Raw genomic sequence first — 27,735 nt, 5'->3', positions numbered from 1 at the left:
TCATATCACTAACAATTAAAATAGCACATTCACTGTTGTTAAAAGACACTCTTCTCAAAGTTCTATAATAAATTTACAGTCTTAAAATGTAATGACAAATTCACAATTCATAATTCATTTCTATTGATATGCTACATCAAAGTCTTGATAAATGGGGCATCAAAAGGTTGCTTGCACCAGTCAAACAAGTGGAGTACAATTACACTGCATTAAAAGTCACTCTTTTCTAAGTTTTATCATAAGTTCATAGTCTTAAAATCTAATGACATATTTGTAATTAATTTCTGTTGATATTCTACATCAGTGTCTTGATAGAATGGGGCATCAAAATGCTTGCACCAGTTAAACATGTGGAGTACAATTATGCTGCTTTAAGCTTAGTGCTGAAGTAGCAGCCTACTGGCTAGTTGTTGAAAAATGAAAACCTACAACCTGTTTTCCAGTCAGTGACTGGGTCAGGGATAGAATGAATGAAGCCCCCATCCTGTGGCGAGGATAGGAATTGTGCAAGCTGTCGAAGCCTATCACACTCCTCTGGGGCAATGATTAGTGCCTGACAGATGAAATGAAATGAAATGATAGTGGAGGGTGTTGCTGGAGGTGAAAGATAACAAGGAAAACCAGAGTACCCGGAGATAAACATGTCCCGCCTCCACTTTGTCCAGCACAAATCTCACGTGGAGTGACCAAGATTTGAACCACAGAACTCAGCGGTGAGAGGCCGACGCGCTGCCACCTCAGCCACGGAGGCTCTGACTAGTTGTTATTGCTCTTTAATAGTTAGACTAGGAGGGAACATCTCAGATTTGGTGGTCAGTTGACTACGGAAAATGTGGATTTGAATTGTGGAATTTAATCTTGTTTATTTTGTGAAGTTAATGGATTGTATGATGTTCCCTTGTGTCCTTGTGGGCTGATTCCCAGCGTCCTTGTTGGTAGTGCACTGCATACTTGCACTGTGCTCTGAGAAGAGTGACTTTTAACAACAGTGAATGTGCTTTTTTAATTGTTAATGATGTGACATAGCAACTGAGGATTATCCATAGATCACAACTATTCTTGCATATACAGGGTGTCCCACCCAACTCTGCGACCCCAAGTATCTCCGAAATGAAACAAAATATGAAAATTCCAATTGGCCAGGAACATACCCATGTCAGGGGCTCACACAATGAGAAGGTGAGCACAATTCATAAAGGTGAACAAGTAGCACTTCCAACGCCAAGTTGCATTTTTTTTAAATGGGACATGTATGCTTGTTCTAGCAAAATGAAAACTAGAGCTGCAATTAGTGATAACACAGTTGGTTTCACATTTCTAAACCTCATACATTCTGAAATAAATGGCTGTTAGAGGATGACAATGGCACCACAGTTTCTGACGTAATGCAACGCATGTACTTCTGTGCTCAGAGCAGGGGTTGCTTGCACTGGCCTGTAGCCTGCTGTAAACAAACCGATATCAGCTCGGCACATTCTAGCTTCTGTGTACTAGTGTCTCCTGATCTGGTCTGCTGTCATACTGTACCGTAATTCATGTACGTTTCGGATATTGCTTTCCATATTGACACATTAAACCGTGTTTTCGTGTGGCATGTAACAATTGCCGTCATCTAGTCGATATGCTAGCCTTCAGTAACGAAGAATACCTGGATATTATTTTAATTTACAGCGAATGTCGCAGAAATGCAACTGCAGCTGTGGCATTGTACACTGAACGCTACTCAGATCGACGGTGTCCTTCTCCTCGTACCATTGCCAACATCTGCACGAAACTCGGGGAAACAGGAAGCTGGGCTCCCACAAAGCGACAACGTACAAAGACAGCGACGGGCACTGGAAATGAAATTGCTGTTCTGGCTGCTGTAGCACACAATCCTCAGGTGAGTGTCCGACAGATTGCAGGAGGTTCTGGAATAAGCCGCAGTAGTGTGAGCAGAATTTTGCAAAGGCATAGGTTTCATCCGTTCCATATCTCACTGCACCAGGAACTGTACGGGACGGACTTTGAATCCCGCATTGTATTCTGTCGTTTTGCACTTCAGCAGTTGCAAGGTAATCCAGCATTCCTACGTAATACGTTGTTTACGGATGAAGCTTCATTTACAAATCATGGTCATGTGAATCTGCGGAACATGCACTACTGGTCCGAGCAAAATCCTCACTGGATTCGCCAAGTTGCTCATCAACGACAGTGGAGTGTCAATGTTTGGTGCGGTATCATTGGTAACCGTATTTTAGGTCCCTATTTTTATCAGAGAACATTAAACAGACAGCGATATTCATCATTTCTGCAACACACTCTACCCCTCGTCATGGAGGATGTGGGATAGAAAATGCATCTATCAATGTAGTTCCAGCATGATGAATGTCCCACATATTCTGCACGAGTTTCCAGAGACATTATGGATGCAACGTTTTCAAATAGGTGGATAGGACAGGGAGGTCCTGTGCAATGGCCACCTCAGTCCCCAGACTTGACGCCATTAGACTTCTTTCTCTGGGACACAGTGAAAGATAGAGTGCATCAAGAACCGCCAACGACAGTAGAGGATATGCAACATCGTATTACTGCGGCGTGTGTGGCAATATCTGTAGAAACACTGCAATCCGTGCAACACTCTCTTGTTACCAGATTCCAAAAGTGTATTGATGCAAACGGAGGGCACTTCGAACATCTGTTGAAGTGACACGGTTTAATCGGACAAGACGCTACTGGTGATTTGTGGGGTCCATTTCAGATGTACTGCACAACAATGAAGTTTCTGAGAGCTATAGGCCACTAGTAAATGTGTTTAGAAAAGTGGAACCAAGTGTGTTATCACTAGTTGTAGCTCTAGTTGTCATTTTGCTAGAATAAATGTACATGTTCCATTTAAAAAAAGCGCAACTTGGTGTTGGAGGTGTTGTTTGTTTGCCTTTGTGGATTGTGCGTGCCTTTTCATTGTGTGAGCCCCTGACATGGGTACATTCCTGGCCAGTTGGAATTTTCATATTTTGTTTCATTTTGGAGATATTTGGAGTCATAGAGTTGGGTGGGACAGCCTGTATATACATTTTAAATATATTCAACACTATGGACAGTGTCCGACTCGTTGGCTGAATGGTCAGCGTACTGGCCTTCGGTTCAGAGGGTCCCGGGTTCGATTCCCGGCCGGGTCGAGGATTTTAACCTTCATTGGTTAATTCCAATGGCCCTGGGGGCTGGGTGTTTGTGCTGTCCTCAACATCCCTGCAACTCACACACCACACATAACACTATCCTCCACTACAATAACACGCAGTTACCTACACATGGCAGATGCCGCCCACCCTCATCGGAGGGTCTGCCTTACAAGGGCTGCACTCGGCTAGAAATAGCCACACACAAAAAAAAAAACTATGGACAGTATTGATTAGGTGGGAACATCCAATTTTATAATATTGTAATTCTGTAATATGCATAGTATTTACCGGTGTCTGTCGGAAATGAATTAACATTAGTCAATGTGGTGATGGCGGTAGATTACTTGAACAGGAAATTCAGAGACGCTATTTTTGCTGTAGATGGGTACGAAACCACAGTGCTTCATTCAGGTGGTGAAACAATTCAACAAGTGTTCCCTGCTTCATAATCTTCCTGACTATCCATGTGTAACTACTTTTGATGACTACTAATAAATAAAATCATGAATAAAAATATATAAATAAAATTACTCAAAAACTTAATAAAATTAATAAGCATAATTAACCGAAATGTCCATAGTATGGGCGCCAGAGTTCACCAGAATGGATCCCTCGAATTTAGATAAGAGCAAGATAGACTTTATATCCCAGGGCGTGTACATAATGCTGCGTACTGGTACATCTGCTGCAGGCCTTACCTAACCTCCTGAAAACGACTAATTAGGTAGGAACTGCACCTAGGTTTATCAATAACACTGATTCTAAAATAGCTAACTATATTCTTAACAAATTCCGTGCATGAGCACCTCATCAACATACAACATTATACATATAATACACACATAAAATATTGCTGGAAGACTCCATATTTACAACAACAACAATAATGAAAATCGTGGGAAAACGAAAGCGAGAACTAAGCTACCATTTGTAGATGGTCCAATGAACAATGTACATGTATGAAGATAAACACCCTTCACTGTCTCTATATCAATTCGATTTACCGATTCTCATAATCGGCAGTTATAACGTCACACAGATACTGTACCTTGTACTACTGTGTTCACATATTTTAACACTTGTTGTAAAGATATATACACACGTCTGTCGATCCTCAACATATAAATTTATGGAAAGTCTGAGATAGCTTCACCAACATATAATGCTAGGCCGCCACAAGTGCTACAATACTTAATGCGCAAGCACTCTCCACAATCAGCCACTTTCCACAAACGTAACAAGACTACGCTCCACGAACGTTTGAAGTCCAGTCCATTGCAGCCGTGTCACTCCAGTACCGTGTATCAGCACCACTTCCTTCCCGTACAGTGCGTCAGTTGTAGTTGTAGTTGTAGTTATCTTCCTTCTCGTTCCTTTACAATCACCTCTACAATCACCCTTACAATGTTTTTTTCATAATCTCTCTGGTTGCCGCCGTATCATCAACCTTTATAGACATCAACATCCCCCTCCTCTCAGACGATAGGTCTCTATTGGTGCTTGCTAGCCAATCATGAGTAAACCTCTTCTTTCTCCCAAGTTATAAACAAACACTCGGGAGTTTTACATGAATCATCAAATTTCCCTGGTACAACAACAAGCTCATCTCATCAGGCTGGGATATATACATGACTAATGGAATTTCCTGACACAAGTACATCAACAAACACTGGGGTAGCCAGATGACTCATTCAAATTACCAGAGTTATTAAAGCAATGTTTTCCCACTCGTGCAAAACAAATTACTCATACCTACATATGTGGATATCTTCCAGCTTATAAATATAAATGACAAAACATACAAATGAAATACCGATAATAATAATAATAATAATAATAATAATAATAATAATAATAATAATAATAATAATAATAATAATAATAAATCGAATACTGACAATAATATCTCTACCTTCTACATATAATTCGGGGGTGTGATATATGTACTATCACACATGATTATATTACTGTGAAACAGTATTCAACCAATCAGAGATGATTTCTTACGAAAGAGTGTAGAAAGTAATTACAGTATGATAAAATGTCATTTTCTGTACTCTTTTGAGTGTAGAAAGAAGGCAATTAAGTTATAATATGAAATAAAATACTGGAAATGATTCTTCAGCACCTCTTATCCCAGTAAACATAGACATTTTCACCAAAACAAGTATTTACATTTCTTTTGGCCATCTGTACTAGGATGTTGTCATCTCAGCACTAGATTACAATAAATGATAAAGGAATAACTTAAACAAATTGCAAACATACAATCACTTCCAGTTTTTCACTGCTTGTTTCCAGAACTTAATAAGGTATGGTACCAATCTAATCTTTTGATAGTATTGGTGAGAACTGTAACTGTTCTGAATGCTTAGCTGTTATGGAATATGATCATTATACATGTTCTTATGTTATTTCAGATTTAAACCATAGCAAATTGTAAATCTATAAATGGAAGATGTTGAAAATGCTTGAAAATTCCATATACACATATTACTTAAATATATTTACTGAATTACCAATGAATCATTGTTACTTTTCAATGTTACTTTTGAATGTTACTTTTGAAGTTAATATGTGTCATTTTCCATACTCTTTTGAGTATAGAAAAAAGGCCATGGAAATTATTATTTAGTACCTCTTATCCCAATTATAATGTTCAGATTTTATCACAGGAGTTAACTCGCAAAAGTCAAATAAACAAATTAGGATGATATTTTAATGCACATACCTCATAGCATTTCTTAAGAGTTTCTTGAGATTTGACAATCACTCCTGCATTGCCAATTCCTTTAAGAGCCACAATTATAAGCTGCATATGGTTGTTGTCCTTGGGGCGGCAATCCTCTCCAAGAAGCCGTTCCATCTTGATGATAATATCCTTCACAGTCTCACTATCACAGGCAGTGTTTCTCTGGCAGTAACTATGCACCATAGCAGATGCACTCAATATGGTCTTTGGTCTAGGCGATCTGTCCAAAAGAGTCTGAAAGAGAGTGAATCAATTTGTGATTTCAAGGACCTCTAATATACAGTACAAGCTATAATGATTCATCTCTCTATTTTGTCTGATTTTGAAAGAATTTATATTCACTTCACCAAAATCAAAGAAACAAGTTGCTTATTATTTCACATTAAAAATATGTTCATTATTATTGCAATCACTCAAAGATGAACTGAAAATTGTAAGTCATTTACTAGAGTGTAGGTGTATACAGGGGCTGCCTGGCCGAGGTGGTAAAGGCGTGCTCGGTCCGCCCAGAAGGATGTGGGTTCAAATCCCCGTCAGGAAGTCGTAAAATTTAAGAAAAGAGATTTCCACTTCCGGAGGTGCATATGGCCCTGAGGTTCACTCAGCCTACACCAAAAATGAGTACTAGGTTAATTCCTGGGGGCAAAGGCGGCTGGACGTAGAGCTAACCACTCTACCCCATCATGTGCTGAGGTTAACAATGGTGGAAGCCTTTACCTTCGACTCCTCCAAGGGCCTTCATGGCCTGTACGGAAGTGACTTTGCTTTTTGACTTTGCTTTGCTTTGTAGGAGTATGCACATTAACAGGCTAGTTAGCAACTTCTTACTAGAAGAACAAGAGTAATTTCTTGAATTTTCCCTGATATGATGACTTTGCAGGCATCTGAGATGAAGTTCCTTAGGTCCACAAATCAAAGAACAAAACTGGACAAATTAAGGAATGACATGGTTAGAAAGGAAGCTGGGATTGGGACATCATTGTTGGATCGGGTCAGAATGTCCAGATTGAGGTGGTTTGGGCATGTAATGTGGTTGGAGTCAACAAGGACTGCTTATGTTAACTTGGAGAGAACTCACAACACCCTCCGGATCATACATTTCCTGTCACTGAGCAAGCTCGCCATGCAATTAGGGTCGTTTAGTTGTGAGCTTGCATTCAGGAGGTGTTGGGTTCAAATCCCACTGTCAGCAGTCCTGAAGATGGTTTTCCATGGTTTCCCAATTTCACACCAGGTACGGCCACTACCTTCCCAATCCTAACCCTTTCCCATCCTTACACTGCCAAAAAACATTTCCGATATGTTAGTGCAACGTTAAATCACTAACATCTCCTGTCAGACTGTGTATCTTTGGATTTGCTGTGTATGCTCAGCAACCTTCCAGATTTATTTTCCTCATACAAAGGCACTGCATTGCTCATAGAATGTAGTGTCTTGCTAACTATGATTGAACCCAGGAACAGTGGGGTAGTGACATGTTTATGGATTAGTTGTGGTTTACCCTGGAGAGTGATTCTCACTGTCTGCTCCTGGCACATACCTGGGACATATTATATCCCTGCCAATATTATGAAAAGGGCCTGATATGGTGGTGCTAGTGTTCTCATCTGGGGAGGCATCATATTAGGAGCACATACGCCTCTGCATGTATTTCCTAGGGGTACTGTGACAGGTGCAGTCTACAGGGATGACATCTTGCAACAGTATGGGTGACTTTTTCGTGGTGCATTTGGACCTGAGTTCTGTCTGATGGATGAAAAAGTCCACCTGGTGGATGAGTACCTGCAATATGAGGACATCGTGCGTCTAGAGTGGCCACCTCGCTCCCTGGACTTCAATCCGATTGAACATTCATGGAACGCTTTACGCCGAAGGACTGCAGCTGTAATACTGCTACCATGGACCATTGTTGACCTCCAAAAGGCGCTTGTCCAGCAATGGTATGTGTTACCGTAAGCCATTCTGGATAGCCTGATCTGCAGAATGGTGAGCTGTTGTGCATCCTATATTGCCATGCGAGGTTATCACACCCTGTATTGATGTTCTATATGCCACCGACGGAGAAACACCACATGCGTTCTGTGCTACCCACTGTCCATGTATATCTATATCAGTATCACTGTGTCAAGAGTCACATTGCTGCTGGGGCACCTTTTAGTGCACATGTTATTGCCATGCCCCATATTTTTCCATGACCTTTAATATCTTGAAGATCGATATGTTAGTGCAACATTAAATCACTAACATCTCCTGTCAGACCATGTATTGTTGGGTTTGCTGTGTATGCTCAGCAACCTGCCAGATTTATTTATGGACATGAGTGTATTTCTTAAGTGTTACAGTGGTTGATATAAAATCCCTTTGGGTTCATTATCTATTTGGACTGCTTCTTATTGCTTGAAATTTTTCTAAGTTTTTCTAAAGCAGGTGAGATGTGCTTCAGTATTCTACAGTGTGAAACAGTGTGCCACAAACCAAAACAATATAGTGCAAAACCGCTTACTTCAGAGATTGGATACCAAATACAAAATATGAGAATGAAAAGAAGAAATAAGATAAACTGTTTAAATATAAATGTTTAAAAACTACTTGTATATGTATCATAATATGTTTCTAATCAAGTTTTGAAGACCCCAGGAAAAAATGAGGGATGTCTACTTTCTGCCGATTGTCATATTTTTATTCCACCACATATTAAACACTGAGCAGTTTTTGGCTCTCTATGCTACAGCAGAAAAGGCTCATAGTTTTCATGCAATTGCTAGTTGAAGTTACTGGGAACAGGTACATTATGAACAGCTAAGGAGATCACTGATTACACTCATGCTTTGTTCCTTATTCTTAGTTTGGAGGGATTTACATTGTTAATCATCTACCAATCTCTTATGGTAGCAAGACCTCAGTTACTGGCTGGTAGCAGTGTTACCAGATTAAGAGAAATTTTCCACGGATGAGGGGAAAATTGATGAAGTTAGAAAAATGTGGGGAAAAGGGGAAAAATTGTAAAATGTCTAAGAAAATGTTGAATATTTTAATGTCACTGTGACTTACAAAATTATCTTATGAAGGTATTTTAATATATTTCATTACATGTTTAGGCAAAATGAACTGGCCTGTTAATATGATGGTGATACTTTAACTTATTTTGATGAACTCTGTCTTTGTTCAAATCCAATAAGCTTGCGTGACAATGTGGCCATTCTCTCAACAATCCACTGTTAAGAACCATAATTATTGCATGTGGGTTTTAAATCATCTCACACAAATACCTTTCACACGTTCAGCATGGCTGTGGAGAGGTCGTTACTAGTATTTGTGATTGTGGTGTTTATTCTTCATAGAACTAGTTCAAAAAGGGTGCAGTTTTTCCTTACTGTGATAATGAATGAAAGGAAAAGTACTCCTAAAAAGAAATGTAAGGTGAGGGGCGAATTGTTTCCAGAAGGAATGGGGGAAACTGAGGAGAAAGAAGAAGTTTTAAAAAGAATGGGTTAGTGATGAAAAGTTTAAGGGGTGGTTAAAGTGAGTACCTGGAGCCAGAAATGATTACAAGTTTAAATGTATAGCAAGTAACGTTGAGTTATCATGTGTCAAAGGTGAACTGCAGAAGCACAGCCAAGGTAAAAACATAGTAACTAGTCAAGTGTTTTCTGATACAATGCCAAGCAGTGCATTTGTATCAAAAAGTGAAAAATTAATGAAAAGTGTGGCAGTATTAAGGCAGCAGTGGGAATTGATTGAAATTTCTTAATTTATTGTTTTAAACATTTTTTGTTGTTGTATAAGATATTATTTTGTTTGGACCTTTGGACTTGGAAGAATTCTGTTTTAGAAACTCTTTTTTTTTTTAATGTGTTGTATCAAACATCATTTGTCTGTGAATTTTAATGTTCTTTAATATTTTCATTTGTTATCAAAATTTGTAAAACGGCATGTACCTACACGTGCAGTTCTAGAAAGGCATTTTGTGTTGTGTAAACAAAGACTTTTCTTGAATATTTGACAGCAGGAAAGAAGAGACTTTTGATTGGAGAAAATAAGAGTTCATGTAATTGGTGAATGTGAAAGTCGAGGGTAAATTACGTATTCTGATTGGTCCTCTTTAGTAGTTGCACCATTTCCTGTTTGCGGATCTTACGCCGCTCTTTCGTCTTTGATCATCTGACCATCTTAGAGAGCGAACGTGCTCTTCCTTCGGTCCCGTCATGGGATATCTGGTCTCAGCGTAAGCACTGTTTCTACGTTTATTTCAGTTTTTAACTTCATTTAAATGTAATAATTTGTATTTCTTGCGCAGGAGTTTATCTTCAAGATTCACATTCACCGCTAAATTTGTCGAAATGACTTAGCTTTTCACTAAGATCTTGTACCTTTTGATTTGGAGGCAATATTTTTTAACCTTGTAACTAATAATGTAATTAACTTATCCCTCAGGTTTGCCTTCCAGTATTTCTGTGTCACCTTACATAAGTACTTAAAATCTATGTTCATTACCTGAAGTGTTTTAGGTAGTGATGCAAGTATTTTGTACCTCTATGTTTGGTCTTATTTCTACTTTGTGTAGATTAGGATTAGCCCTCAATTTAATCATCATGTATCGTTGGATAATTTAGTTCCGTTCAAAACGTGGGATTAAAATCCTTTTGTGCATTGTGCATGTCTGCAAGCGCAATTAACACTTAAATTTACTTTTGTAAATAACTTTTTCAGTTTTTGATTTGTTCTTTCCATTATGAGTTTTCATTTGTTCCATTACCTCTCAGGGTTCCGTGCCGTTTTCCACATCCATTCTATAGTTGTCATGTTTCCTAACCTGTTGTTTACATTTTGTAGTGTATTGCTTTTGTTGAACCTTAAGCTTTCTTTTACTGTGTTTAAACTTTCATAACTTTATTATTATTATTATCACCTTGTTGTGCAATCAAGCCACAGATGGTTACAAAAAGTATTCTGAAATACTTGAGGAAGGTGAAATTAAATTATCCACTTTCTTTGCTGAAAACAACATTATGTTTCAAGTTGTTGACTTCTTGTTCTCCTAATTAAAGATGCTTTTATGGTCTGTAATTTCAATGTATCATACCTATGTGGAACCATTAGGATTATGTAATATAATGTTAGAGTTGTGGGGAAAATCTGGTAGAGGAGGGAATTTCAGCAATGTTGCAGGAATTTCTACTCAAAGTACCTGACAATACTGACTGGTAGCTGAATCAGAATAATATGTGATAAAGTAATTGAGTCTGCTTCCGATAAGCCTACAATGAGGAAGAATTATGGTGGTGTCAATGATGCTTCAAAGAAATTACGACCTCAGAGTTGTGAAACCAGTGAGTGGTGGTTAAAGCAAGTGCCTGGAGCCAGAAGTGAAGAGCTGTAAAAACAAATGTTTCAGTAAGCTACAAGCTTCTGATATACAGAGATTTATTATGATTTTAATGTGTTAGGTGATGGAATACACAAAGTGAACAAAGTGCTCATCTGGCAGGCCTGATTACAGATCAGTGAATAACATGACAGAGTAGGAAGTATGATCTTCTTTTTCTTTTACAAGCTGCTTTACGTCACACCAACACAGATGGGTCTCATGGTGATGATGGGATAGGAAAAGCCTAGGAGTGGGAAGGAAGTGGCTGTGACCTTAATTAAGGTACAGCCCCAGCATTTGCCTGGTGTGAAAATGGGAAACCATGGAAAACCATCTTCAGGACTGCCGACAGTGAGGTTCAAACCCACTATCTCCCGGATGCAAGCTCACAGCTGCGTGCCCCTAACCACACAGCCAACTCAACCGGTAGAATGAGAATGAAGCACAATACCATGATGCTTCATATTCTTTCAGAATATTGAGACATGATGAAGAAGAAGAAGCAAACATTGCTGATGTTTTGGTATACCAGAAAGCCTTCTTATCCTTTCATGGAACAAAGAAGAAGTGACTGCAAACTATTCAGCACTCTCTGAAATTTGATGGGTTAGCACTTAAGGATGAAATGGCGTATGGCTTTTAGTGCTGGGAGTGTCCGAGGACAAGTTCGGCTCGCCAGATGCAGGTCTTTTGATTTGACACCCGTAGGCGACCTGCACGTTGTGATGAGGATGAAATGATGATGAAGACATCACATACTCCCAGCCCCCATGCCAGAGAAATTAACCAATCATGGTTAAAATTCCTGACCCTGCCGGGAATCAAATCCGGGACCCCTGTGACCGAAAGCCAGCACGCTAACCATTTAGCCATGGAGCTGGACAGCACTTAAGGATGGCAGAGGGCAACACAGAAATCGACCACACCGACTTCCAGATGGTATTCATGATAGCATTTGCAAGCATCAATTTCTTTAAGGGTTGACAAAGTCACTACTCATCTGTTAAAACTTCTAAAGTTCACCTTCCTGATGATCTTTAGAGAAAATTTATGAAATGTATTGCAAGATATTCAGTGTGAGTTACAAAACCTATGGAATATTTTCTACTGAATTCAGTACATCATTTGGCTACCCTAGATCAGACATATGCAGTATCTGTGATGAATATGAAGTAAAATTAAAAGCATATTATATATTGAACTTGACACCATCTCAGTGGCAGAGGCAAAGGACTGAAATTGAAAAGAAAATGAAATGTTTGGAAGTCAAGAGGAAAGTACACCTTTGAAAAGCACAGACATTTTGTCAGCAGAAAAACATAAATCCAGAATTAAAGTGGGAAGTCAGAAGAAGTCAGGAGCTTAGTGATGGACTACCAGAAAAGTTTTCCTTTGCCAAACATCTCTTCTAATTGTACTATAAACATCAGTTGTCATTGTACTTATTCAATATTCACTGAATTTTGGATACTAAATCTGTTTTCTACACATACACAGAAGTTAAAACTACAAAAATTGACAACAAAGTAGTCTACTTCTTGGACCATGATTTTTAAATTGAATTATCCGTTAGTGTTAACACTGTTTTATGACTCATGCAGTGGCCCAAACAAGAATTACATGTTGATAAGATATCGTCATCTCATGGTGCATAAAATGAAGATGTTCAGATCCGAATTCAAGGTGATTCCTTCCTGGAATGTGACAAAGACATGGGACTAGTAAACACGAAATCATGAAATGAAATGCCTGAAGACTAGAAAAATGTAATCAGGAATGCAAAATCAAAACCAACACCATTTTGAGTTGATGAAGTTGACTATTTGATAGTACGAAATTGGATGATGCTTCTAGAAGCATTCTACCTGAAGAAATATCCTTTTCAATAAAGGCCCATCATAGAGCTGCGAATAGTAGAGGACAATCCATGAATGGTATTTAATGGTGCTTGGTACTCTTCTGTGATTGGACCCCTGCAAAGGAAGTACCGGTACCCTATGAACATACACCTACCAGAGGGAGAATTCCCGTACCCTAACAGGGCATATAACAGTAATGACATTACTTTACATTACAAGTTCATGTGATCTTAAAACATGGCTTTTCATATTTTACATACGTTTTAGGTAATTTGCCAATAGAACGAGAGAAATAACAAGATCAGTGGACATTAAAGGTATTGTGTGAAAATGGCTCCCAGAAATTCTACTCAGAATTGCCAAGAGAGTGAATCTATTCTGAAAGAGAACCATTATTCATTTCCACAAAAAATAGTTTGATAAAGTACTGTAGATAATTTTGCAATTTTAGAAGTAGTGTTGAGATGTGATTTGTTTTGAAATGTGTAATACTAGGTCATGTTCTATAGGAGGCTCTTTGAGTGTTTTACATATATTTTTAACTACAATGAGCCTTTTTTATATATTGTTGGTCTTGTTAAAGACATCTTTTTTCTCCTGTACAGTGAAACGTTGAATTTTCCAACTATTGTTATTCTAATAAGCAACTATTGTCCTTCCAACTTTTCACCAAAGTTCAGTATATGGTACTATAGTTTATATACAAAATAAATATGAAGTATTGTCCTCACTAGCTTCTGAATAATATGGTTTGAAACTTTCAAAACCATTTCCAAAGAAATGATCAAAACTGGACATCCCCACTTTTTCTCTGGGTTCTTCATGTTAGCTAAATCCCAAACAAAGGTACAACAGTCAGGGCATATCCATTTATAAACACTGGTTACCACATGTTGCATGCCTTTATGATCAATAGGTTAAAATATATCATACACTTCTATGTCAATAAGTTCTATGATTTGTTTTTCCAAGACATTCAAAGTCTGATGTTTATATTTTGAAATAATTAGTTATTGTATTTAATTACTCACAGAAATAGCTGCCAGCATGCCCAGAGAAGGCTTCTTCTGAAGGGACAGTGAAGTTAGCCATGAATCCAATTCTGTGTCGGTTATCACCTTTGATCTGTACAACTCGATCATCAATGTTATTGCATCTGGTGTTCCCACCAGGGACATTGCATCCATCAGAAATTTTCTAAAGGAAAAGAAAAATGAGTTTCATTTGTATGAAAATCACTCATATTGTTAGCGTATGATAAAAGAAATAATTACAAATCAGATCCTGCCAACAGCTGGAAACTGGACATGATTGATGATGATGAAAAGAAATACAAAGTATGATCTAAACATTTCCAATGAACATTAGGGTTTTAATGTGAATTTATGGTATCTCCATCACTACAATAAATGAACATTATGTAAATTTTAATCAGTATAATATAAAGGCTTTTTCAAATTAAGGAGTAGTTAAGTTATCCATATCTGTTAAAATCCTGCACATTCATTCTTTCCTGAATGTACAAGGACTCCTGGAATTTCTTATGCACAAACACATGCTTGTTGCCATACTGATACAGTGTTGTTGCTTTGTAGTGTGCAACAGAACTTTTTTTAAATGATCAAGTGGTCTGCCGCATGTGAGATACGGTCAGTTATCTGATTCTTGACAGCAGGGAACGTGCTTCTTCGGCTCTTTCTCCTCTGCACATAACTTCTTTAAGACCCATTGTATGTACGTGGTCTCCACTACATCTAGATCTGCCAAATAAACTTTAATGAGTGTTTAACTTTTAAAGTTCTTCAGCATTTACACACTTTTTATCTTCCCATTTTTGTCCACAGAGACTCTTGTGTTTTATTTCAGGTAATGTTTACTCAGATTATTTTAGTTAGTGTTCAATATTATAATATATATATTTATTTACTTGTAATAAATGGCATTATTCATTATGAGTCATTACTGGAAGTCCTTAAAGAATTTGGTTTACACCAAAAACTGCTTAGTCTTATTGGAATCACTGTTAAGAATACTAAGTTGAAATTCAACTTTAGAGGTGAATTGTCTGAGCCATTTGAAATCTGCACTGGACTTCGATAAGTTCACCTGCATACACCCCAGCATCAGTGGGTAGGGTCTGACACATCCCACTCTGACGAGTCTAGTGTCAGACCTAAGACGAAATGCTGGTTAATAGAGCAAATGCCTGAAAAACCATACATCCAATTTTTGATCTGATTTTTGATATGCTCTATTGGTGGAAAAATATCTAATTCCCCTCATGGGAATTTAGTATTACCAAGTGGGTTGGACTCTCGCCATTATTGTTTAACTGTGCCCTGGAGAAAGTCATGCAAGAATGGGTAAAGAAATGTCATTCAAACATCAAGATAGGCAGAAATATTAACACATTCACCTCCGTATCCAAGTTATTGCCTATAGCGCGTGTCCATGCTCTGGACCGTATCTGAGTTAGCCCAGATAAGCGCAACATTGAATTGTAGCCATTCCTACGCAGCTGTGGTTTACTTTTGTCACAAATATATGTGACAGAGATGAGGGAATACCCTTATGAAAGCTTCTACGTGCTTCTACTCTCCAGAAACCACATGGCCTCGGAAATTTTCCTTTCCAATGCATTTTTAAAAATTCCGTTTCTGAACGAAGGCTAGTGCTGACCAAGCTAGCTGCATAGTTGGTTTGTGATAGAACAAGCATGTGTAGTCACATTTTGAGGTGTAACCATGGCGTTCAATCAATAGAATCAATCACTACTGATCTGCATTTAGGGCAGTCGCCTAGGTGGCAGATTCCCTGTCTGTTGTTTTCCTAGCCTTTTCTTAAATGATCGCAAAGAAATTGGAAATTTATTTAACATCTCCCTTGGTAAGTTATTCCAATCCCTAACTCCCCTTCCTATAAACGAATATTTGCCCCAGTTTGTCCTCTCGAATTCCAACTTTATTTTCATATTGTGATCTTTCCTACTTTTAAATACACCACTCATACTGATGTCATCCCACGCCATATCTCCACTGACAGCTCGGAACATACCACTTAGTCAAGCAGCTCGTCTCCTTTCTCCCAAGTCTTTCCAGCCCAAACTTTGCAACATTTTTGTAACGCTACTCTTTTGTCGGAAATTGCCCAGAACAATACGAGCTGCTTTTCTTTGGATTTTTTTCCAGTTCCTGAATCAAGTAATCCTGGTGAGGGTCCCATACACTGGAACCATACTCTAGTTGGGGTCTTACCAGTGACTTATATGCTCTCTTCTTTACATCCTTACTACAACCCCTAAATACCCTCATAACTAGAGCCCAGATTTTTATGCATTAATAGGTTAGAATGCAAACTTACTGAAGCGAGTAGCAAGTATAGTCTACCTTCACAACGATTATGGTATGGGGTTTGCATAAAAATTTGGGGTACGGCCCATCAGAACCCCTATAATTTATGTCACTCTTGCTACATTGTGGAAGAGTGGGTGGCCGACACTTCCTACTAACCAACTTATTTTGCAATCTAACCTGTTACTGCATAAAAATTCGGGCTTTATTCATAACCATGTGCAGATATCTGTACCCTTTATTTACAATCATATTTTTGTGATTACCCCAATGAAGATCTTTCCTTATATTAATACCTAGGTATTTACAATGATCCCCAAAGGGAACTTCCACGCCATCAATATAGAAATTAAAACTGAGACGACTTTTCGTATTAGTGAAACTCACAACCTGACTTTTAACCCCGTTTATCAACATACTATTGCCTACTGTCCATCTCACAACATTATCGAGATCATTTTGCAGTTTCTCACAGTCTTGTAACTTATTTATTACTCTGTACAAAATAACATCATCTGCAAAAAGCCTTATCTCTGATTCCACTTCTTTATACATATCATTGATATGGTATATATAATAAAGGTCCAATAATACTGACTTGAGGAATTTCCCTCTTAATTATTACAGGGACAGATTTTTTTAGAAACATAGCCACCCATTCAGTCACTCTTTTGTCAAGTTCAATTGCACTCATTTTTGGCAGTAGTCTCCCATGATCTACCCTATCAAATGCTTTAGATAGGTCAATCGTGATACACTCCATTCGACCTCCTATATCTTACTGGAATCTTACAAGCTGGGCTACATTGGAATAACCTTCCCTAAATCCAAACTTCCTTCTATCAAACCAGTTATTCATTTTGCAAACATGTCTAATATAATCACAAAGAATGCTTTCCCAATGCTTACATGCAATGCATGTCAAACTGACTGGCTTGTAATTTTCAGCTTTATGTCCATCACCCTTTCCTTTATACACGGGGGCTACTATAGCAATTCTCCATTCATTTGGTATAGTTCCTTCATGCAAACAATAATGAAATGGTACTTCAGATATGGTACTATACCCAACCCATTGTCTTTAGTACATCCCCTGAAACCTTATCAATTCCAGCTGCTTTTCTAGTTTTCAACTTTTGTATCTTACTGTAAATGTCATTGTTGTCATAGGTAAATTTTAATACATTTTTAGTATTGTCACCTCTTATCCTTGTAACCAACAATACATACTGCTGACTGAATACTTCTGCGTTTTGAAGATCCTCGCATACACACTCCCTGATTCCTGGAATGCCCTTCTTGGAGCCTGTTTTTGCCTTGAAGTAGCTATACATACACTTCCATTTTTCACTAAAATTTGTATGACCGCCAATATGCTTGCCATCATGTTATCCTTAGCTGACTTCTTTGCTAGATTCAATTTCCTAGTAAGTTCCTTCAATTTCTCCTTACTTCCACAGCCATTTCTAAATCTATTTCTTTCCAACCTGCACCTCCTTCTAGTCTCTTTACTTCTCTGTTGTAATATAGTGGATCTTTACCATTCCTTACCAACTTTAAAGGTACAAACCTATTTTCACATTCCTCAACAATTGCTTTAAACAGATCCCAGAGCCTGTTTACATTTTTATTTACCATTTTCCACTGATCATAGTTACTTTTTTTAAACTCCCTCATGCCTGTTTTATCAGCCATCTGGTACTGCTTAATAGTCCTCATTTTAATACCTTCCTTCCTTTCACAATAATTTTTAACTACCACAAAAACCGCTTCATGATCACTAATACCATCTATCCTTATACAATTTCCCTCCATGATATTTCTCTCATAATTCAGAAATGCCAAACCTTGCTGCATCACAAAGTATTCTAAGACCCATTAATGCATGGTGGCCCCGTGGTGTAGGGGTAGCATGTCTGCCTCTTATCCGGAGCTCCCGGGTTCGATTCCCAGCCAGGTCAGGGATTTTACCTGGACTTGAGGGCTGGTTTGAGGTCCACTCTGCCTAGGTGATTAAAATTGAGGAGCTATCTGACGGTGAGATAGCATTCCCCATTTCAAAAGCCAAGAATAACGGCCGAGGGGATTCGTCGTGCTGACCACATGACACCTCGTGATCTGCAGGCCTTCCGGACTGAGCAGCGGTCGTTTGATATGCCAATGCCCTTCAAGGGCTGTAGTGCCATGGGGTTGGGTATTAATGCATGCTATCACCTTGATTCACAGTTTAAACCATTCAAATGCCATGGAAAAATTATTTCCGAAATGTATCCAACAAAGTGCATTTACATTATTCAAATTAAGCATTTCGGTAAATCACTGAAAACATAACCTCATATGCAAAGAGAAACAATCAATATTCAAAGACGCGGGCAAATTATGCTGGCTCCCCTCTGCAAGTACCTTATTTTTTGGATTACTGTACTGTTTGCATTTTTAGATGCCTTGTACTTGCATGGAAATGTCGTGGCTTATTGAACTTTCCTATGATGAGGGGAGGAAGTCTTTCACTTCTGTTTTCATTACAACACAGTACAGTGAACCCATCTCCTTTAAAACTGTAAGTCCGTTGATCTTGGGATTAAAAAAAGAGATGCACTTTCATCGGCATTGACAATATTGTTTGGTGCATATGAATTGTGCCATGTTTATTTGCTAACTCCCGGCACCGCCAATGTTCACGGATTCTGCTTCTCTGCATACTGCCTGCTACATGATATTGTGGTGTTCCTTAAAACACTGATCGAGCTCGATAGTTGCAGTCGCTTAAGTGCGGCCAGTATCCAGTAATCGGGAGATAGTGGGTTCGAGCCCCACTGTCGGCAGCCCTGAAGATGGTTTTCCGTGGTTTCCCATTTTCACACCAGGCAAATGCCGGGGCTGTACCTTAATTAAGGCCACGGCCGCTTCCTTCCAATGCCTAGGCCTTTCCTATCCCCCATCGTTGCCATAAGACCTATCTGTGTCGGTGCGACGTAAAGCAAATAGCAAAAAAAAAAAAAAAAAAAACCACTGAATATAAACGAATTGTGATTTCACTCAAACTTAGCAACTATGAAACACACTGTAGACACACCAAAGCGAGCGAGAGTGTGGAAAGCTACTTCTGCACGTTCTGGAGGACGCGTTCTATCATGACAGCGAGAAAATTTGAATTGAAATTACTCTCTAAAATACGACTTTTAAAAAATGTAAAGGCAGTTTTGCATTAAAAGTCTGAATTGTTTTCTGTTGAAATATGACATACAGGCAAGTTTTCTTCCATTTGCATTGCACAAAGCATAACTGTACACCCAACATCAAAAACTACGTGAACCAGGAGCGTGTTGCCAACCTTGTCGCAAATAAAACCCGCAACCCAATTTCGTGCCTCAATTTTTAAAAATATATGCGGGGGTTATTTGCGTGAATGCGGTAAATAAAGTTGTAGGGGGTCCGATGACTGTAATTTCTTTTGCTTTGCCAATTTTTTAGATATTTATCCATTTTAGGTCAAATCAAGACCGAATCAGTGGTTATTATTTTTTGTGTCTGTTTGTTTGTTTGTTCCACCATCACGGCGAAACGGCTGGATATACAGTATCTTGACCAAACTTCATATTTAGAGCATACTCATCCCGGGGAAGGTTTTGATATGCATGTGTTTAAAAATATCTGAATAGATAGGGGTTTATAGGATAACCAGAACGTGTTTCTTCCATTTTCTCTTACACTATTTATTTTCTGTAAAATCCGTTCACTATATGTGAAACGTCCCTTCATTATAAACAACTTTTGTTATATTCATAATCTTGCTTACTCTTCAAATGATGGAGAAAATTACTATTTTCTGCAGGTCTCATGCTCTGCTTTGAGTGACCGACAGACCAACAATGATCCTACAGGTTACCATCGCTACTGCTCTGACTGCTTGCCATCAGGGAAATAACATATTGCCATTTTTGTCATTATTCCTGTAAACTCGTGTTTGTTCCTTGGGTAGAAAGCAAGAGAGACATCAATCAGCCATTCTGTATGCGAGTACTAATCATGAAACCTGGACACTCTTTTCTTTGAGGAAAAATACCAAGCTGTTCAGAAAATATATGAAATATGGATACATTTTTATGACGGTGCAGGTCATCGTTTCTGGGTAGTTGGTGGCTAAACGGTAAGTTGTTTTACAAAAACAGATAGTACAATCACCATTGAATTTGGAGAGATCTACAACTTTGATCTTATGATTTATTGTCGTGTCTCAGTTGTTGGTACATTAGATAGCGTTGCATTTTAAATCAAATGTCTCCAACTCGATTGTGACTGGCAGTTGCCAAGTGAGCCTGCCATTATAGTAGAAACTCCCAAAATCAACTGTGATAGGCAGTAGGAAATGTGGCCTGCCATTTTCAACAAAACTTCCCTAATGCCTACCTTACATCGGAAACAACGTATGGCATCCTCCCTGTTTTGTTTCTCGGATATCGCTAAGAGACATGCATTTTAATATAATCTTATTCACATCTTTACAGTAATTTATGGAGAAGTCTGTATACAATGTAGGATACCATAGCAAAGGACGGGTTTATTTGCTAGTCAGAAATAAGATCCACTAGTGGCATACATGCACCAGCCCCATGGTACTGAGGTAGCGTGCCTACCTCTTACCTGGAGGTCCCTGGTTCATATTCTGTCTGGTCTTGGGATTTTAATTCTTGACCGAGCACTGGAACAGTCTTTAATCTGCCTTGTGAGACCAACTGACGAGCTACCTCATTTGAGAGGCAACAAACCTGTTCATTACAGCCAAATAAATTGGCCGAGGTTGTCATCATGCTGACAATGTGATACTCCAATATCTGCAGGCTGTCTGACTGGACAGCAGATGTCTTGGCAGGCAGAAGCCCTTGATGGGCTGTTAATTGTACATCATAGTTTTAATAAATTTAGTCAATAGTAAACCATAATTCCAAAACAATTGGTCCGTTATTGGAAATTATTAATTAATGAGTCATTACTCACTTAATCATTCAGAACAAATATTTTAAGTTCTCTTTGAGAGTCAAAATCTATATAAAAAATAAAACATGTTACCTCTCTTAGTAGGTAGTCATTTTAGTTCTTAGGATGCTGTCAACCCATGATAATATTCTGTTTACTGTGTAACACGTAGTCACAAAAATATGCTTTCAAGAAAACACAATACCGTTTAGGGATTCTTCTGGATTTGGGGTTAATAGTGAAAGTTATTTTTGGTGCCCGCCTGGTGGCCATTATCGTTAAGGTGCTGAGGTCTAAAACGGTCTGACACCGAGGTTAGCCGGTTTGAGTCCCGTTGGTCGAAAAATTTTCACCATCAGAATGTTGGCCGGAAGGGTAGGGGAGGTGGTGGTATACAATTTCTAATCACTAGCTTGCGTGCCAAAAGCCTGAATTAAATTCCAAACCTCTCCGCAGTGCTCATATGGAGGGAGGACATATGATGCTGTTAATGGTGATTTGTCCATCGGATGGGGACGTTAAGCCTTGAGCAGACTCCTTGGTACTATTTGACAGGAGTAGGCTATGTGCTGGCACCGGGTTTCACCCTCTCCCTACTATCATATATCACGCCATTCATTTCATCTCATTAACTCCTCTGATGAGGTTGATGTCAGGAAGGGCATCCGGTCATAAAAACCCACCACGACAGATTCATCTCATCTCATACCCGACCCCATAGGGAAATGGGACAAGGGTTGGACAAATAGTGAAAGTTATTTTTGGTGGGACTTCCTATTATCCTGTTTTATTTGTAACAAATTCAAAAGTTGGTTTTATGTATTTATTCATCTTATGACCATATCCAGTAATTTCTTCTGTGGAAGGCAACTTCTCATTCAAACAATCCCACATATATTGACTGTGATTTTAACTTAAGCCATTTTACACCCTATAAACACACAAACTTGCATGCATTACTAAAGGCTGTAGTGGAAGCCCTAGCTTACCTTAATGGGGTCTGCCGAGTATTAGTGAATAATTCAGCAAGTTGTGGATATGAAAGTGTCTTCAAGTCAGTCACCAGCTGAGCAAATAAACGAGGTACTTCACCTTCCACTCCATATTTTGTTTTTTTCTCCACCTCTTCTAATATTAACATCACTGTTTGTTCTTGACCTGTCTGTATATTTTCACCTTCAGTATGTTGATAGAGTAATGTTGTACGAAAACCAGCTGGACCTGCAAAAAAGATACAACACCATGACATGAATTCTATCAACTAAGGAGCTGTCTGATACAAGAGACAAGGAACCTATTCCACTATAGCCAAGTAATTCAGCCAAGGGTATTGTCATGCTAACATTCCTTCAGCTTTCTTGTCGGTGTGAAGAGAATTTTAATATCAAGCCCAGTTGGATCTAAGGGAGGGATAATAATAATAATAATAATAATAATAATAATAATAATAATAATAATAATAATAATAATAATAATAATAATAATAATAATTTTTAGGCATCTTCCATGTTAAGTACTGTGTGTAGTTGTAGGGAAGGAATGTGTTATGTGTTGTGTGTAAATTTCAGAGAAGTGTAGTTCATACACACCACCATTGAACCATTGAAATTAACTATCTGCAGTTAAAATCTCCTCCTGGCCAGAAATAGAACCCAGGTTCCTTTGCACCAAAGGCTTACATGGTGCTATTCGGCCAAGGAGGCAGACAACATGATGTCTATTTTATGTTATTAAACTAACTTCACTTCTTTCTGACTTCTTAGCTGAATGGTCAGCATAGCAGCCTTCATTTTAAAGGGTCCTGGGGTTAATTCTCTGTCAGGCTGGGGATTTTAGCCATTTTTGGCTCTGGCGCAATATAGAATATATCTCTCCACATAGGATTGCCATCAGAAAGGGCATCCAGCCATAAAACTGGGCCAAATCCACATGTAGTATTGAATCATCTTTACTGTAATTGGGAAAATAACCTGTTGATGATAAATAAATCTATTCTATTGATGCCAAGTAATCGGGAAAAGGCTAGAAAGAAGAAGATAATACTGGCTTCACTTCTGTCATTTTCAACATTGTAGTTAGAGAGTTTTTGTAATGTTGATAACTAGGGCTCGGATGTTTAAGAAAAGTCATATTTTTTTTCTTTGTCTCTATTTTCTTGTCTGATTGGATTTCGGTGCAAATCAGGTGATTATCATCACGATTAAGTGATTTTCATTTGTCATATAAATGCATATTTTGGATATTTTTTTTTGCCAAAAGGTCATATTTTCGAGCTATTTTAGTAGAAACTTCATATGTCGGTCATATTTCAGTGGTTTGACGACAGCTGTAGGTGTGCGAAATCATGTTCAACTTACCGAATGTGAACTAGTGTTTACAAAACTGCTTCTCGGTATCACGCTATTGATACAAGTCGAATAGTCATATAACCAACCCGCTGTACTCGGCAACCCGGTCTCCCAGGCAGAGACAGAAATAATCCGGAAAATCCCGTCCCAGCAGTGAGCTAATTACTTCTGGTAATTACTCACTTGTCTTTGTTCAGATATTAGAACCTCAACCTCCTTTCACTTACATAAGCGTTAGTTTACAGTAAATCATATCCCAGCACACATTCCAGTATGCCTAAGAAAAAGTCTTCTACCAGTGTTAAGTTACGAAGCTTTGTTAAGGAATTTGGAGAAGAATATTTCTGTACAGATGGTTTAGTTCTATTTTGCAAGTTGTGTGAAGTGAAAGTCATGGCTAAAAAATGTTTTAACATGACGAAACACAGCAACAATGTCAAACGACATCATGTCGATAAGAAGAGGCAGCAATTGATGTTCGATAAGGCTGTTACATCTTCAGCGATGGACAGATGTTCGGATTTTTCAATGGAACTTTGTGAGATGATGGTGTCAGCAAACATTCCTCTAAACAAGGTGAACAATACCCATTTCAAGAATTTTCTGGAGAAATACACTAAAAATCTGTTCCTACACAATCAACACTGTGAAAAAACTATTTATCGCGTTGCTATGAAGATACTCTAAATCGAATATGACACAGTGTAGCAGACAATAAGATTTGGATATCTATTGATGAGAGAACGGACACTGCAGGTAGATATATAGGGAATGTAATTATTGGAACACTCTGTGCTGGTCTCCCTGGGGATATTTTTCTACTAACCTCAGAAGTTTTAGAGAGAGCAAACCACTCAACGATTGCAATTCTTTTTGATAATGCACTAAAATTTTTGTAGAAGGATGAAATTAAGCAGGAAAACATTCTTCTCTTTGTTACTGATGCTGCTCTGAACATGGTGAAAGCTGCTGAAGGCCTCAAGCTGTTTTATCCAAGAATGATTCGCGTCACTTGCCTTGCACATGCTCTGCATAGGGTGGCAAAAGAAATTCGTGGACATTTTCTTGAAGTCGATAAATTAATATCTAACATTATCATTTTTCTTTTGAAAGCACCACTGTGGGTTGCGACTTTCAAGGAGTTAGCTCCTTCGATGCCACTCCCTCCACAGCCAGATCTTACTAGGTGGGAGATCTGGCTCGATGCTGCCGCGTATTATTGTGTAACTACTCCACTATCAAAATCATTATTAACGGCTTCAACAAAGATGATGCCTCTTCTATCAAGATTGCCCAGGAATTGTTTTCCAACAGTTTGTCAGAGAGTTTGGCATATATTAAGTCAAACTTAGGAACTATATCGAGTGCAATTGAAGACATGAGTGCAAGAACTAGATAATGACCACATTTAGCAAAAATTAGCTTTTGACTTCTATTTGTAGCCATAACTGCCCTCTATCAGTTACTATAGAAGTTAATTTCAGAAAGTGCCTATTTTTCTCGCTAGATGGCCTTTACAATTCAACTGGTTCCTTTCTGAGTGCAAGACTTGGATAATAACCGGAATTATCCAGTTCTTGCTCTCAGTTACCCTCGTACTGAAGAAGAGTAAGGAAGGTGGCTGAATGCAGTGAGTTATTGTGTGTTGCAAATGCAAGCTTTAATTCAGAGGTAGGTTCCATTAAGAGCTGCATTTTAGTGCTAAATGTATAGAATGTATATTACAGAATATTCAGTTTAATGTTACATTGTATTATACAACAATATTTTAGACCAAAATATTATATTCAAATAAATGTGGAAGTTTGAAGCCCACACTTTATGCTTTTATAAATTATTGTCATTTTTAGATACCGCTACGAAGTTCTACTGATTCCTCTCCAGTAAAGAGTAAGAAAGGGACAAGAAAAGAAGATAACTGGCAAAGGAATGTTAGGAAACGAAATATATGTTTTTGTAAGAGAAAATGTGCAGCCAACTTATCCAAAGATATTAAAGAATGAATTCTTAGGAATTTAAACAAAATGAGTGATAAGAATGCTCAGGATGCATACCTCATGGGCTTAATAACCTTACATAATATTCAGAGGTAAGCTTTAAATAAATATTAGTTTTAGACATATATTTTGTAGGAGCACTGAACACACAACAATGCAGTATATTTTTGTTGTAGAAGGCGCCCTGATCTCAGCATGAAGTGGAGAAGAAAGAAGAAGCTTGCTGCAAGAAACAATGCAACATAGAGTGAAGATGAGGATGAAGAAATAGGTGTAGAGCCATTATGTAGAGAACTACATTCCACATGAAATTAAAACTCTGCACATTTTTACTGACAACTGTGCAGGGCAAAACAAGAATATTTTGATGGTTCAGTAATTAAGTACACTAGCGGCTTCGGGCAGATTTATCAAAATATATCACCATTTTCCAGAACGTGGAAATTCGTTCATGCCCTGTGATCGTACCTTCGCACAGATTGAGAAGCTAAAATGCAAGAAAGAGTATGTGTTTGTCCCTCAGGAATGGTATGATATTGTTTCATCTGCTTCCCAAAAATTTGCTGAGGTGAAAGTACACCAGGACATGGTATTTGATTTTAAACATCACTTGGTGTCACATTTTAAGAAAATAATAAAGAATGGTACTGAATCATTCAGAATAAGTAGGTACTATAAATTTGTTTATGAAGGGAGAGAGCTGTCTGTTTCTGCTGGTCAAAACACTTTTGTTCATACAAAATTTGGTCTGTTCAAGACGAAACGTACTCCAATATTACATCCCGCCAAGTTGTACCAAACTCCACTGCCTTTGAATAACAAGAAGTACAGAGATGTGATGAAATTGGCACAGAAGTATATTCCTCCTGCACACATGAAATGGTATTCCGATCTCAGATGTGAATGCGAGGATGAAGAATATGGCTCTGAAAGTGAGGTATCATACCACGAGTTCTAAAAACTGTTTTCAATCATATTTTACTTAATACTTATTATGTATGTCATGCACTGGGCTTTAAGACTCAATATTTCATAGTTAAAACATTAAAACATGTAATGGCATTCATTCTCCAATTTCTATTCCCGTTTTTGCATTCCTTAAAACATCTGAGTGCAAGAAATGGATAATTCCATCACACATTTTCTCGTTTTTTTATTATTTCTAAATGGAGTAGAGGGTTAAAAATTGAAACAGTAGTGTATATTCATATATACTTTCACATTAAACTGAAACCTTTGATGAATTTTAGGATTTATATAGTTTTAAATGTTTTTCTCGTTTTTCTCAGAACTTAACTTTTGGTTATTAGCTAGTTCTTGCACTCAGGTCTTCAATTACTTGTTTAGAATCTGCTTGCTTAGAAATTCATGAAAGTATTGACATTGTGAGAAGTGTTGAACTTTCAGTACAAAAATTACATGGAATAGTTGGTGACAGTGTAAAACGGAAACTTCAAAATGTGCTTAATTGAAATGATGGTTTTTACTGTGTGTGCAAGATAAATGATGTTCTTAGAGGAGAAGGTACCAGTACACTTCAAGATGAGTGCATACTCAACAGCAGTGATTTAACATTATTTAAATATGCACCAATAACGTCTTGTGATGTAGAAAGGAGCTTGTCTTCTTACAGGAATGTGTTAAGTGATAATCGGAGGTCTTTCACGCCTGATGCTTTGAAGATGAATCTTGTCATACACTTCAATTCCACCAACGGAGAAGAATGAAAAAGGTATGTGAGTTTGCACTGTAGGCTCTGATGACCTACCATAATGTATTGAAAGACATCTATTTAATTTGTTTCTTGGTGCTCAGTTTAAACTTTAACGCATTTGTATAATGTTAATGAAATCTGGCCTTAAACATTCCAAAATAGAGTTATTTCTAGTTTTCTTGTATTTCAAACCACCAATGCAGGGT

General features: G+C 38.1%; 1 protein-coding gene across 1 annotated transcript in view; it reads right to left on the bottom strand.

Moving 5' to 3' along the window:
• LOC136874458 (uncharacterized) overlaps positions 1-27,735 on the bottom strand; it is a 296,911-nt gene that overhangs the window by 201,248 nt on the left and 67,928 nt on the right. Inside the window, exons 7-9 of the mRNA XM_067148087.2 lie at positions 22,460-22,691; positions 14,175-14,340; positions 5,896-6,150 (exon numbers count right to left, since the gene is read on the bottom strand). Coding sequence (XP_067004188.2) covers positions 5,896-6,150; positions 14,175-14,340; positions 22,460-22,691 — 653 coding nt within the window. The remainder of the gene's footprint in view (positions 1-5,895; positions 6,151-14,174; positions 14,341-22,459; positions 22,692-27,735) is intronic.

Source organism: Anabrus simplex, chromosome 5, assembly GCF_040414725.1.
Source record: "Anabrus simplex isolate iqAnaSimp1 chromosome 5, ASM4041472v1, whole genome shotgun sequence".
Taxonomy (NCBI): Eukaryota; Metazoa; Arthropoda; class Insecta; order Orthoptera; family Tettigoniidae; genus Anabrus; species Anabrus simplex.
The sequence above is the reverse complement of the archived record's forward strand: the minus strand, read 5'-3'. Positions and strand labels throughout refer to the sequence as shown.